This window comes from Adiantum capillus-veneris, chromosome 15, assembly GCF_014529385.1.
Source record: "Adiantum capillus-veneris isolate H3 chromosome 15, ASM1452938v2, whole genome shotgun sequence".
NCBI classification, from domain to species: Eukaryota; Viridiplantae; Streptophyta; class Polypodiopsida; order Polypodiales; family Pteridaceae; genus Adiantum; species Adiantum capillus-veneris.
Window position 1 is genome coordinate 133489749 of NC_140945.1, and position 14432 is coordinate 133504180.

Genomic DNA, 14432 nt, shown 5'->3' on the forward strand with positions numbered 1-14432 from the left:
TATGTTCACCATATCAGCTTTTTGCATAATTCTATTTGAAGATGCAAGTCAAGATGTTGAATCTACTAAGAGTTCCTCTCTTTGCATCCGAGAAAAACAACCTAGACCTTCTTTGTCCTTCGCCACTTGGACATACTATGTAGTCAATTTTGAATAGGAAGGTAGCTAAGCACTTTCGTGCTTTTGCAAATACCATACTATTGTCACATGTTTCAGCAGAAGATTGCCAAGCGTATCGTTTTTTTTGGATCATCCTCGACTAATAATTTCACACTGTATATATTCACCATATTAGCTTTTTGCATAATGCCACTGGCCTTGAATATGCAAGCCAAGATGCTTGAATCTGATGAGACACCCTCGCTTTGAATCTAACAAAAACTACCAAAAGCTTCGTTGTCTATGTGGTCATGTCCTTCTTAGAAGGGCACCGCACTAGGCATACATATTGACCAATAAGTGCTTGAAATATACATCTTTCTCAACCAATTAACAAAACTTTTTGGAATCTCAAAAGTAAACCACCTTTGGGATTGGAATTTCATCAAAAACTTGTTGTGCTCTCAAAGGTAACCATAGTCCAAGAGACAACAATTGAGACACTTTCAAACATATGGACAATCCAAGAGATGCCCTTTAAGGCATAACACACATCCAGAACTTTTGGCTTGCTGATTCTTCATCTCACCATGTATATTTTAGCTATGTCAACCTCTTACATAGTGCATATGCGCTCAAAATGTTGCCAACAGATGACATCTCGAATCAAGATGTAGTACACGAGATGGAAAATGAAACTAAAATCTAATCAGTAACTTTTGTGCTTTGATAAGTCAATGTAACATTTAATTGTCTAATAACTTGTGTGTAGCAGAAAATAGCATGAACATAGTGAGCATTTCATTAGAATAGCTTCCTAATGAGAATAACAAGAGTGTTTGGGTGGAGAGAGCAACGAAAAGTATAACACCTAGTTAGATAGCATGAATAATACTTCAAAAGAGAGAGAAATTAAGCAACTGACAACAGTTGAGGACCGGATTTGCATGGATCCGGTCCCCCCTCCAAAAGGCTTTGTATTATGGTTTCTCCCATCAAGAGAGACATTTTACAATGCAATTCTTTGTGTTCCTTCAATAGTAGCTAGTGCAATGAATATGGAAAGTTCATACACTAAGCAAAACACTTATCAAACACAACATCAATTGCCTCACGGTCTCAGACCCAAGACCTCACACACCTTCGAAGATGGTGAGAGCTAGCGGGGTATGAGAGTAGATTTAGAGGAAGAAGGAGTATTCTTACGGGAAAGATGTACGTCTCCTCACATAATCACTCATATTAGCATAGCTTAGCTTATTGATTAGCATGGTAGAGGAGATAAGCATGCATTGAAGCTTGGCTCTTGGTTGGATTTGCATCACAAAGCCAAGAGTTGTTGGTTTAGGCCTCCCTTCTCACAAGCTTGAGAAGGAGACAAAGTCTTCTTTGCTTCACACATGAGATTGTGTGAGTGTGTGTGTGTGTGTGATAATGACTTCCAAAAATCAGTCCCCTCTCTCTCTTGATCGACCCCTCTTGCTATTTGCTCATTCTCACACCTCATTGGACCTCCCTAGGCCTAGCCAATGAAAATCAAAAAACATAAGTGATAGTCTTCTGACATGTGTCCCCCTTTCCCCTTTTGTGAGATCTTTACGTAATTACTTAATTCAACTAAACTCTCATTGGACCCCTTTGCCTCCTGGCCAATAGGAATCAGGCAAGCCATTGGGTTGTTGAATGCTCATTGGACCCCTTGGGAGACTGTCCAATAGTCTTCTAGAGAGCTTAATTCTTATTGGTTCTTTTTGAAGGAGTACGAGCGGAAGTGCGATGCAAGAGAGAGTGCGAAAAGAAGAGCACGACGATATGGTGAACTCGCTCTACTGTAATGTGTAGAGCATAGTGAGTTCTTATTAGGTTTGTACAAAAGAATATGTGTACATACCTGGCGGCCCCCCCACTTACGTGGGCGACCACATTGGGCTTTATGCCCCTACAACCTCCCACTTAAAGTCCAATGTGGTACTTTAAGTGTGAGAGAAGCTACTATACAAGCTAATATACAAGAGATGTAGAGAAGTGATGTACTACCCTACACCTAACTGCTTGCGAAAATGCGCAAAGCTCTCTGAGGGAAGTCCTTTTGTAAGTAGATCAGCAGGATTTTCTGTGGTGTGAACTTTGACAAGCTGAAGTTGCTTATCCTCGAGCATTTCCCTGATGAAATGATACTTCACATCCACATGCTTTGTCTTTGAGTGATAAACTGGATTGCGAGCCAATTGTATAGCACTTTGACTATCACAATATAACACAAGCATCTCTTCTTTGATTCCCAAATCTGTTACTAGTCGTTTAAGCCAAATTGATTCTTTGCATGCCTCTGATGCTACAACATATTCAGCCTCTGTAGTAGACTGAGTAACACAATCTTGTAATCTAGAACGCCATGATACTGCTCCACAAGCCAATGTAAAGACATACCCTGATGTAGACCTTCGGTTGTCTAAGTCACCTGCATAATCTGAGTCTGTAAAACCCTTTACACTTAGCTCCTGACTCCCATAGCATATACGCATACTCTTTGTAGCTTTCAGGTATCTCAATATTCCTTTCACTGCCTCCCAATGTTTCTTGCCTGGGTTTGACATGTATCGACTTACTACTCCCATTGCAAATGCAATGTCTGGGCGAGTAGCAATCATTGCATACATCAAACTACCCTTTGCAGACGCATATGGAATCTTATCCATTTCAGCCTGTTCTTCCTCAGACACAGGACAATCTTGTTTGCTAAGTTTCACATATGGTGGCAATGGAACACTCAATGCCTTTCCCTTCTCCATATTGAAACGTTGCAAAATCTTGTCAATATACTCGGTTTGGGATAACCAAATCAACTTCTTTGATCTGTCTCTCTCAATGCGCATACCAAGTATATGACTTGCCTCACCCATGTCTTTCATGTCAAACGATTTTTCCATCTTTGACTTCAAAGCTGAAATTTCTTCCAAGTGCTTGCCAGCAATCGACATGTCATCCACATACAAAATAAGGATCAGCCAACTGCCATCCTTAGCCTTCTTTGTATATAGACAGTGATCAAACTCACTATGTTTGTAGCCTTGAGAAAGCATAAACTTGTGGAATTTATGGTACCATGCCCTCGGTGATTGTTTTAAGCCATAAAGACTCTTTAACAACTGGCATACCCAATCTTCCTTGCCTTTCTCAACAAACCCTTCTGGCTGCTGCATGTAAATTTCCACATCTAAATCACCATGCAAGAACGCTGTCTTGACATCCATTTGGTGCAACACCAAATCTAATATGGCAACCTATGCAAGAAAGCATCTCAATGTAGTCATCTTGACCACCGGAGAGAAGACTTCATCAAAGTCAATGCCTTGTTCTTGATTAAAGCCCTTGGCAACAAGCCTTGCTTTGTACTTTGGCTGACTATCAAGAGCGGTGATCTTATACCTGTAAACCCATTTACAAGGTAGAGCCTTTTTGCCCCGTGGTAATTTAACTAGCTTCCATGTCTGGTTTTTATGCAGAGCTGTCATCTATGTACTGCATGGCCAATTGCCAATTCCCGGAGTCCTTCATTTGCACTGCTTCCTTATAACATGAAGGCTCATTGCAATCAGTCAACATGACATAGTTCATAGATGGAACAAACCTATCAAGAGGTCGCGTGACACGTCCAGATCTACGCACAATAGGTGGCTCAGGCTTAGCCACAACCTGTGGTTCCACTCTATCCTGCCCTTGCTCCTCTTGAGCCCTGACATTTTGTCTTGCACGTGCAGGTCCATCTTCTTGGAAGACAACTCTTCTAATCTCCTCAACCCTCTCTGGTTTAGAATGATATTTGGATTCATTAAAGTGAACATCATTGCTGCGGACGACCTTTCTGGATTCGGGATCCCAAAGTCTGTACCCCATCTCACCAGAATTACCATAGCCTAGAAAGATGCACTTTCTACTCTTTGGCTCAAGTTTGTTCCTAAATTCCTTTGGAACGTGAGTATATGCCTCACAACCAAAGACTCTGAGATGCTTGTATGAGGGCATTTTGCCTGACCATACCATCTCTGGCACTGAATCCTTCTGCAAAACCTTGCTAGGAGATCTATTTACAAGATGAACAGCTGTTGATACAACTTCAGCCCAAAACCCATTTGGCAGTTGTGCATTAGACAACATACTTCTAACCTTCTCTTGTATGGTCCTATTCATCCTCTCAGCAACACCATTTTGAGGAGGATTGTAAGGAGCAGTAAGTTCACGTTTTATACCTTTCCACTCACAAAAGTCCTGAAAGGCCTTTGAAACATACTCTCCACCATTGTCAGTGCGTAAGCATTTAAGCTTCTTGCCACTCTGATTCTCCACAAGTGTCACAAACGTTTTGAAAACACTAAACACTTCATCCTTGTGCTTGAGAAAGTAAACCCATACTTTCCTCGAGTAATCATCTATAAATGTCATAAAGTAAGAAGCTCCCCCTAGAGATAGGTTAGGCATAGGTCCACACAAATCACTATGAACAAGTGCCACCTGTGTATCTCTTCTACTGCTTCTATGCTTATGTGGCTGCTGTGTTTGCTTACCATACACACAATGTTCACAGAATTCAAAATCATTAAATGAAAAGCCAGGCAAATAACTAGAACGAGACAAGATTTCCATTCCCTTCTTGGACATATGTTCTAACCAGCTATGCCACAAAGAAACGTTCGGCTGCTCGGTTACATTGATTACATTTTTAGAGACATTTGATACATAAACCATGTAAAGTCCTCCAGACTTTACTCCATGTGCTACTGTCATAGAACCCTTGGATATCTTCCACATGTTCTGTCCAAAAGTGGTGACGTAGCCAGCATCATCAAGTAAATCTGTGCTGATCAAGCTCTTTGTAATTGTGGGAACATGTCTCACATTCTTCAACGTGAAAGAAGAGCCATTCTGAAACTTCAATTGAACATCTCCAACACCTAAGATCTCACATGTCTGCCCATTGCCTAGCCGAACATGATCTTTAGTGGTCACATAAGAGGTAAACCACTCCTTGTTTGGAGACACATGAAGTGATGCCCCTGAGTCTATAATCCAGTCACTCAGTGCATTTCCATCAGATGCTGTAAGAAGAGCTGAGTCCATTGTATTCTTCAAAACTTTTGACCTTCGGACAGAACCTTTGAATTTTGGAACCTTAGCATTTTGAAGTCTTAATGGGCTGAACCTTAGGGTCTTTGAAGCCCATTGGTGCACATTGCTCCTTTGCAGATGGTCCCCCCTTTTGGATCCCTATTTACCCTGCTTTAGATCTCTATTGTGGCCGGTCTGCTAGCTTAACCAATAATCTAGCTTTTTCTCCCTTGGCAATTCCCCATTATAAATGATCAGTTTAACATGTGGAAATCATTTAGGAGATCAATTAGATATTGATTATTATGACAATCAACATCATTTAATTGAGTACTTTGGCAAGCAGCTGTCACGTTGCATACATATTGACCCCGAGGATGCTCAATATGTGTCGTGCTTCAGTAACCCACTAATTTTATTAGTGTATCCTACTAACTTTGTACAGATCCTTCTTCTTAGCAGAGGCTTTTAGCGATATACTAGAATAAACTTTCAAGACCTCATCATTCTATTCCCTTCCATGTTTGGGTTGTCTAGAAAATATTATTGGAGACCTCTCTCTCTCTCTCTGCGTTAGATTTGCAAGGGCAAGGGAAGGCATGCTTATGCGTCTGTGTTGGCAGAATGTAAGGAAGTAGGGATTCTACGGAATATTCCAGCAAATGAATTTCTGTTGGCACTTACCAGTATGTCGTCATGATTTTGCAAATTGTTTTAGTAGTGGGTATCTACCCAAGATACCCTCAAACCGAAAGTCGAATACCAGAAGAAAAGTCGGGCATGCAAGGTAGGAGGAGGGATGGGGCAAGGCTTGGCGCAGATGATGGCGCATGGTCAGTTTTGCTGACAACTGAGCCGGAGTCACGAACAATTGTAAACACCGGAGGAGGGGGTGGCATGAGCAGCAGGCTAGGAAGCGAGCGCGCGACAATGAAAGGGGGGCCTTTATTATTTTTTTAACGTTGGTTGTTGAGTTGTCGACAACATGGATGTTCGTCGGCATGGCTTATGCGAAATGCTCTCTAGGATCGGCTAGCTCCCAGGTTCGAATTTGCCACACTGTTTGAGATTTTGGTGGTGGAGGATTTTACTTTAGGTAAGGGATCTTATTAGATTCTCTCCAATAAACTTGAGAAGCCACCAATATACGAGTAGGAAGCATCAAGAGTCATAGGTCATAAGTCTTTTAATATAACATTTCATTCCATTTCATTTCATTTCTCTCTCTATCCTATCTCCAGTTGTCATCCAGGTGGGAAATTATACGCCTGCTAAACTCAGCCATGGCGCCAAATATCAAGCTCGCCTAGCTCTAGCCTGCTCCCTGAACTCGCGCGCTAGCATGCCCTTGCTGAATATCGTGTTCATTCCCTAGCCTTGCTGCTCATAATCGAGGCCTACTGCACGTCGACTTTTATCTGTTGCTGCTGCCCTCTACAGGCCCGCTTCTCGATGCCGCTGCTGGGCTTTTGAATTTGAAGCTGTTCGACGTCTTGACTAGCTGGCGCTGGTGTGGAGGGTATTAAAGACCGCATGTTGCAGTACTGCACGCGCTGCCGTTTCCAGCTAGCTGCCACGTCCTGGCCTTCGAATTCGATTTAGCAGGTATACTCAGCAGTGTTTTTTATCCGTCGTCAGATCCCTTCACTGTGCACACACAAACCCCTTGCTCTTCGCTCTTGCAGCTGTCCCTCTGCAGCACTAGCTCTCCTTGGCAATCCTCAACACCTCAACCAGCTCCTTTGCAATGGGCAGCCATCCTATCTCCAGTATCATGCACTCCTTTTGTAGACTCTGGCACACTTGTCACCACTAATGGCTCTCAATTCATAGCTCACCTCCCCTGTGTTTCCCACCTCTATCCTTCTCTGGTGCACGCTCTCTGAGCTTGATCAGTCCGAGCAAATGCCCATCGTACCGAGGCCGGTCCTCTGTAGGCCTTTATCTTTGCAGACCCTAATCCTGAGCTCGACCTCCTGTACATGGGATTCTTTTGTGTCGCCTATTGCTCGCCCAGCCTGACATTAATTTGGAGCCCTCTCTGTAGCTCGTCAGATAACTTTCTTCCTCAACACCTAGCTGGCCCTCGAGCTCTCGGACACATATCTCTCTCTCTTTCTCCTGATCCCTCTTTGATCACTCCTAGCTTCTCTCTATGGCTTCCTCTTCAACTCAGGACTTCGCCCCCTCTAATTGCTTCTCTGAGTGGCCTCGTCTGGAATCAATAGTACACTGAGCTTGCAGAATATTAATAATCAAAACGTGAAAGTGACTCAACTTGCTCAAAGCATAATATATATATTGAGGCTTGCTCTTTAATTTCTGTGACAGAGTCTCTCGAACCTCCTCTTCAGGGCTTTCCGAGAACCTCTTCTTCAGGGCTTTCTGAGCAGCGCCTGGCGTAATTCGTTCGCTTATCAACAAGTAAAGCTTTTCATTTTCAAGGCATTTCATTTCAAAGCATTTGTTTTCGAGAAAAAGATCCTTTAATTCGTCTTCTAAGTTCAACATGTTCAAGAATTCAAGTGTATTCAACATTTAAAAGATAGGGAGCTACAAGATATGAAGAATCTACAGCACGAGGACATAGACAAGGGATTGAACTTTGCTTTCATTTACATCGACTCTCCTTGGATAATGTGTACCTCAAACAACATGACCTTTTAGTTCCCTGGTTTCGATCAAAACTTCTCGCTACTAAAAATCTCTAGCATGTTTAACTCAAAATATAATGGCAAAGCTAAAAGTTTAGAAAACGTGGATGGCCATTGTAACACCTGCCACACTCGGTTGTGAAATTGTGCTTATGAAAATTGAACTCAATATCCCACATATCCCTTAATCCCACACACTGATCCTTAGCTATCTACGTGCATAGTACATTTTTTGGTAAAGCCAAGGTATCTAACTATCTATATTGATGACACTACTGCTTGGTATTTAAATTTAGGAATGCTTTTAGTGAAGAAAGATTTGTCTCTAGCTTGTAGATTACTACAAGATTTCCTATCTTGGAACCCAAAGTATTTCTCACGATGTTCTGCAATATAGATTCTACCTTTTGTTGAGCCTCTTACCTGCAAGAAAAATTGTTACATGTGTTCTTCCACCACTCTTTCCTGGGGGTGAACCATGCTTTTTGTATCCCTTGGTTACAATGGAGGAATTTAATTGATTTTAGTTTTCTCGTAGTGTTACCCTTATCAACTCTCTATTTTTGTGTGTCAATCTGTTTTTTTTAACAGCTATGAGTTCGACTTTGTCTTGGAAGTGCTCTTGCAATTATTTATGTAGACATTCTTCTAGTGGTTGGGCTTTGGTGACCAAGAGGACTTTTTATCAACATCGACAACAAGACTCCCTAGGAAATCTTCATCCCTCAGTAAATAAAAGAAGAAGAGTCCAATCGGAGCCCATCTCTCATGATACATCTCCATCGCATCATGTTCCCATCATCGAAGCAACGCCTTCAACTCTAGAGGCATCCTCTTCCCAAATTGAGAGAGAATTAAGGAGTGTTGAGAAGCTTGATCGGAGCATCCAATGCACTTGCACATTGTATTGTGGAGGAGGTCGTCAAGTGCACTTGTCTACTTACTATCGACATCAAGATCTCATACGCAAATATGAGAGCTTTAAAAAAACTTTTGGCCTATCAAATCTATCTGAAGTTGGTGACATGGATCTTATATCTAATGCCCAACCAGACGAAGGAGCCACTCTTACCTCTTTGGAGCTACCTTGTGAGGAGGAGCTAGTTAATGATGAGGATAACATAGACATCCATGAGAGTGAGGAGGATGAGTCCTCTACTTTGTTTATGGAGTTAGTGGAGAGAGTAGTAGAGCTTCAAAGTTTGTGGGATGAGCATCGACTACCAATTGGTGTTCAAGATAAAATGTTACGCTTGCTCTTTGGCGACTTTGGGGGGCCAAGAGTCACTCACAATTCTTTCAAAAGAAGTCTGGCTAAAATGCTAGTCCAACTTCCATCTACATGGGATGGTGCCCTTGGGGGTATTCAAGTTCCAGCATGTTGGGATCAAATGCAAACCATGCTTAAAGGCCTTGGAATGGTTAATGCTCGGCGCTATCGTATCTGCACAGGAAATCTAGGAGTAAAACATCCACCACAGCTTCTTCAACCAAGCATAGAGGATAACTATGTAGGAGAAATTCCAAGATGTGTATGCAATGCTGGATCCTCTTCTAGAAAGTTTAAGAGGGATTGCTCCAAGTGTTGTGAGAAGTGTCCGATTTGCGAAAAGACAAGAAAGTCTATGCTTTCTTTTGATTATATTCCGATCGGTCCTCAGTTACAGCTTCTGACCAAGAGTAGTACCTACTGTCATGAGTTGCTAAATCTATGGTGTCACAAACATAGATGGGACAACGCATCTGCACTCAACAATGAACAGAGGATCATCGATTTTTGGGATGGAACAAAGTTTCAAGAAGTGAAGGAATTCTGGAATCCAAGTACATCATATGAACTGCCTGTGGTTTGCTCAAATTCAGCATGTAAAAAGTGCTACACCACATTTCCAGTCTTTAAACGCCATTCAACACTACAAACCGGATGGGATGCTGTGAATGAAGTATATACCTTTATCTGCATTGAGTACTTCCAGGACATCAAATGTCGCAAGAAAATTGAAGTGGTGAGTTTGACTTCTCTTTTAGAGGTTCCTTTTTCATTCTGCTTATGTGTAATATATGTCTAGCAATTATTTACTAATTGACTTACTAGTTGGATATTGTAGTTGCTACATGGATTACTACTTCTTGCTTTGAAGTTACTAGATGAATTACTATTTCATATATTTGAGTTGCTAGATATATTGCTAGTTTCATAACACATCTCAAACTAGTAAGTGAGATTGCTCTCTTGATTCATCTAGCAATTATCTTACCATATAGCTACTCAACTTACTATATGGTAAGAAAATTACTACTTGAAGCATCTAGGAGTATTCTCACGCATACTAGTTTGCACTTTTGCTAGATGTGTGTATTGAAACTAGTAATATATCTAGCAATTATATATTTTTGGCTATATGGTAAGTCGTCCAAAGCTCCATGGCCAGGATGTCGGCGCAGGAGACGACTCCCGGGCACTCCTTCTCCAACGCGGCCTTGATGTCGTCTATCACCTCGAAGCCCCGCACGGAGTTGTTGTTGGGGCGGGCCTCCTGTTCGCCTTCCAGCATGCTCGGGATGCTCTTGAGCAGCAACGACCCATCGCACCCCTGCACAAAGCAATCGTGGAAATGCAATCGCAGCAGTGAGCCGGCCATGCGGGCCTCCTGGGAGACTACGTTGCCCACCACCTGCCGCACGATAGACTCAGCGCTGGGGCAGCTGCTCTTGTAGAAACTATACTGCAGCGGGCCGCTGCTGCCTTGCAAGCTGCGGCCGGCGTCGACGCTTCCCAATATGCCGATGGTCAAGCTAACAAGCAGGAGCCTAATGACTAGAGTATTCACAGGACGTCCGACCACGGAAAATTATATCTACCAGGAGCAGATGTAGATCAGCCAAAGCAGTGGGTAGAATGGCAATTTTAACTTTGTAGAGCTGATCAGCAAGCGCAACTCTCTGATATTTAGGGAGTAGCTAGAGCGCGATTTGATCTAAAGTACTGTACAGAAATTAGCTAGGTGCTCAGCTTATAGTTGGCTGGAGTCCCCGTGTCCAAAGTCGATATATGTAGTGGTCGAGGAGATCGAGCTGGCCCTCAAGAACGAGTCTTTGCACAGCTGATCTCTGCAATATGCATGCATAATCACTTACGTGCTTCTCACGGCTACGTGCAGCACATAGTTTCTCTCTCTCTCTCTCTCTCTCTCTCTCTCTCTCTCTCTCTCTCTCTCTCTCTCTCTCTCTCTCTCTCTCTCTCTCTCTCTCTCTCTCTCTCTCTCTCTCTCTCTCTCTCTCTCTCTCGTCGAGAACGTCTTTTGCCAGTACCAGTGTCGCGATCGAAAACTGGTGACAGGTCAACCATCCAACTTAAAAGGCTTTTGGGACTTATTTCTAAGTAGCCCACCATTTGGTTGCTGTGATGACATGTCCGCACGTGGCGCTGTAATTGCAACTCAAGTTGAAGTTGAACCGCTTTCAACTTGAACCGCTGATAATTACCTTATCCTATTTTGCGTGAGCAATGAGTTGAGATAAGGCTCGGTTCACATTGCTCATGACTCAATCTATCCAACTGCAAATCGCCATAGCAACCAATGGCCTCCCAACGTGTGGATCCACCTCATAGTCACTTTCTCTCGCACCCAAATTGTAATGTGGGAGTGACAAATGTTTGAGAGCATAGTTTGGATGCTGCCTTCTGCCATTTGCGTGAAAAGAAAAATCAGGTAAGGCCTCTCGCAAAGTCTAAGAATATGGTTTAAAACTCTCTCTCTCTCACACATATTTTTTTGTGAAACTTTCTTGCTTCTATATATTACTCTCTCTCTCTCTCATGTGTACACGCATGCATGTCCACCACATTGAGAGAAACTATCCTATCTTACCATCAATGGAAATTTCCTTGTGTATCCCAATCACAAGGCGAATGCACAACATAGTGGATGTCACTAGTCCTTGTGACAGGACACGGGTTGAAAATTAAAAATTTGAGAAAATACACAAAATAGATAGGACAAGCTGAGAATCTACCTCCTATCATAACGTCTCGACCACCCCCGAGCTATCTCACTCTCAATCACATTTCACTCACTCTCACTCCCAATCCCAATATCCCAACACATACACGCAATCCCAATCACCATTGCACTCACAATCACAATCATGTAGCACGTGCCAATGATAGGGACCGTCTCGAAGAATAGCTAGCCCAAAAGTGACTATTTTTGTAGCTGACTCTAGTCTTTAGTAAAGAAAAGTCAAAATAGAGTTGAAAAGAGGCATCGTAGGAGCACACGATCACAAAATAACACTAATAAAATCCCATACATGTTACTTTTTTAGCCATCTTCAACGGCTTATAGCTCTTCATCGGGTCCAAATCTGTCCAAGCTCGTCTCACATGGAATTTTTTTCCTCGTCACGCTCTTTGATAGTTGTGTGATACAAAAGAGACACATCTAGCTTGGATTATCCAACCAACAAATGAAGGTTTACAAGTTGGCAATTTCTATAAGAACGATGTAAACTAAACATGCATTTTTCACCTTTTCCCTAATATATATAAGGGCTTTAACAAGCATCAAAACGATGGAATCTAAAAATACTCAAAGAACCATTCCTTTTTCTCATGTTTAGGGTTGTGTTTCATACATAAATCACATTTCCAAAATCTCATATTAGCACCCTCAAAAAGTGGCTCTCAAAGTAAACCTTGGACCAAAATTTGTAACTCAAGGAAAATAATTAGAATGACCTAGATTGTGGACAAACCTCAAGAAACCCAAAACGTCTTTCAAATAAACGTAATTGCTAAAAATTTGAAGATAAGTCCTCTTACATTCTCTCCTTGTCAAAATTAACGTTGACCTTAGAGCTGGAACAAGGGGTGTTCAACATGCAAGACATATAAATCAACCCATGAGGCATCTTCTACATGATAGGTACCCACTTGACAAAAAATTCAACATGAGTTCTACTTCTAAGTTGCTTAACTCTACAATCAAGAATGGTTTCTAGTTCAATCTCAATGACCCATCATCACCAAGATTGTAATTCTCCTATAAAACATGTTGAGGATTAGACACATAGTTCTTTAATAAACTTATAATTCTCCCACAAAACATGTTCAGGATTAAACACATAGTTCTTTAATAAACATATACAATTCAAAATCTTCAATCCACTCGTCTGGACTCTTCTTGCCTATGAAATTATTCCATACCTTTGCATCGCCATGCTTTCCAATGCAAAAAACTATAACTTCACACCAATCTAGGAGCAATCATTGTGCTGCTCTATGTGGGGGCACTAGAAGCTAGAAGGGGGGAATGGGGGAACACATCCATCATAGATGAACACAAAACCTTGTTATAGCTCAGGGCATTCACAACGCCCTTGTCCTCTCAAAAACACTTGTAAAATATACAACACACACTAGCAGACTAGTGTCTACACACCTCTCAATGTTCAAACACTTGGCAAGACCACAACACAGAGCACACTCACCACACACCATTTGTTTCAACCCTTACACATGCAGACACAACCGCTAACACCACCAATTTGGGGAGGATTCAAGAGAACATATACAAAGCTTCCAATGTCATCAATATGGCTACAGTGATGAAAAAGGGTGAAAGCATGTTTAGGTGGTACCACTTTTTGGTCCTTTTGGTGGTACCACCAATAGCAGCTAGGTGGAGGGAAATTCAACGTTTTTCAAATTTGAGAAAAGAGGGAGGGGGAAATTCTAAATCTGCATGCACTATAATTTATGTACCTATCATCTAGATGCATGCGAGCCATTATGGGGTGGAGTGGGTCCCTTTTTTTGAACTTACAGTCATCATGGCCTAAACACCCCTTGTCCTCTTTCTCCTTTCCTCTCACGCAACTAGCTTGTCACTTGGATGCCCGCCTGTACCTGTGTTCTTGCTCTGCTCCCATAGCTCGTGCTGCTCGCATTGCTCGTGCTCCCCTTGTTGCATGTTGTAGCCATCGCGCTCTGCCCCCCATTGCACCCATCGCACTCCGCCATAGCCGTGGTGGAGCTCTGCCTGTTAAGTATCGAGCCTGATTTACCCCTTGTAATTTTCTGTGGTAAAAATGCACATTTGTAAGGCCCCCATTATGAGGAGAAGCCATCGTGCGTGAAGAAAAATCACTTGTCGGAAATAAAAGTCACTCGCCGAAATATTCCTTTTTGCTAGAATATTATGGCCGAACAGCGGATGAAAAGTGGTCGAAAAACAACCAATTGGTTGGCCGGTTGGCCGTGTCCGATAGTCAATGGCCGGTGGCCGGTGGCTGAATTCAATGGCCGATAGCCGAATTCAAACGCGGACTTGTCTTCTCAAGGGCTGCCACACATGGGGGGATTGGAGGGTCCAATTTGAACTTATCTACACAAGGGCGGCAACACATGGCTGCCTCTCATGATAGAGGGCAGCCCTTTTGGCCTATAAAAGGAGGCCATTTCTACACACATTTCATAGTGTGAAGTTGATGCAACAAGGTGGGTGTGAGGTGGTGAGAGTGAAGCAAGGTGGGAGCTCCAAAAGGGTATAATCCCTTTGTAACCTACTT

General features: G+C 42.4%; 1 protein-coding gene across 1 annotated transcript in view; it reads right to left on the reverse strand.

Moving 5' to 3' along the window:
- Positions 1–10699, reverse strand: part of LOC147441516 (peroxidase P7-like) — a 54582-nt gene extending 43883 nt beyond the window's left edge. The window contains exon 1 of the mRNA XM_086483737.1: positions 10295–10699. Within this exon, the coding sequence (XP_086339863.1) occupies positions 10295–10501 (207 nt within the window). The 5' untranslated portion in view covers positions 10502–10699. The remainder of the gene's footprint in view (positions 1–10294) is intronic.
- Positions 10700–14432: the final 3733 nt, after the last annotated feature.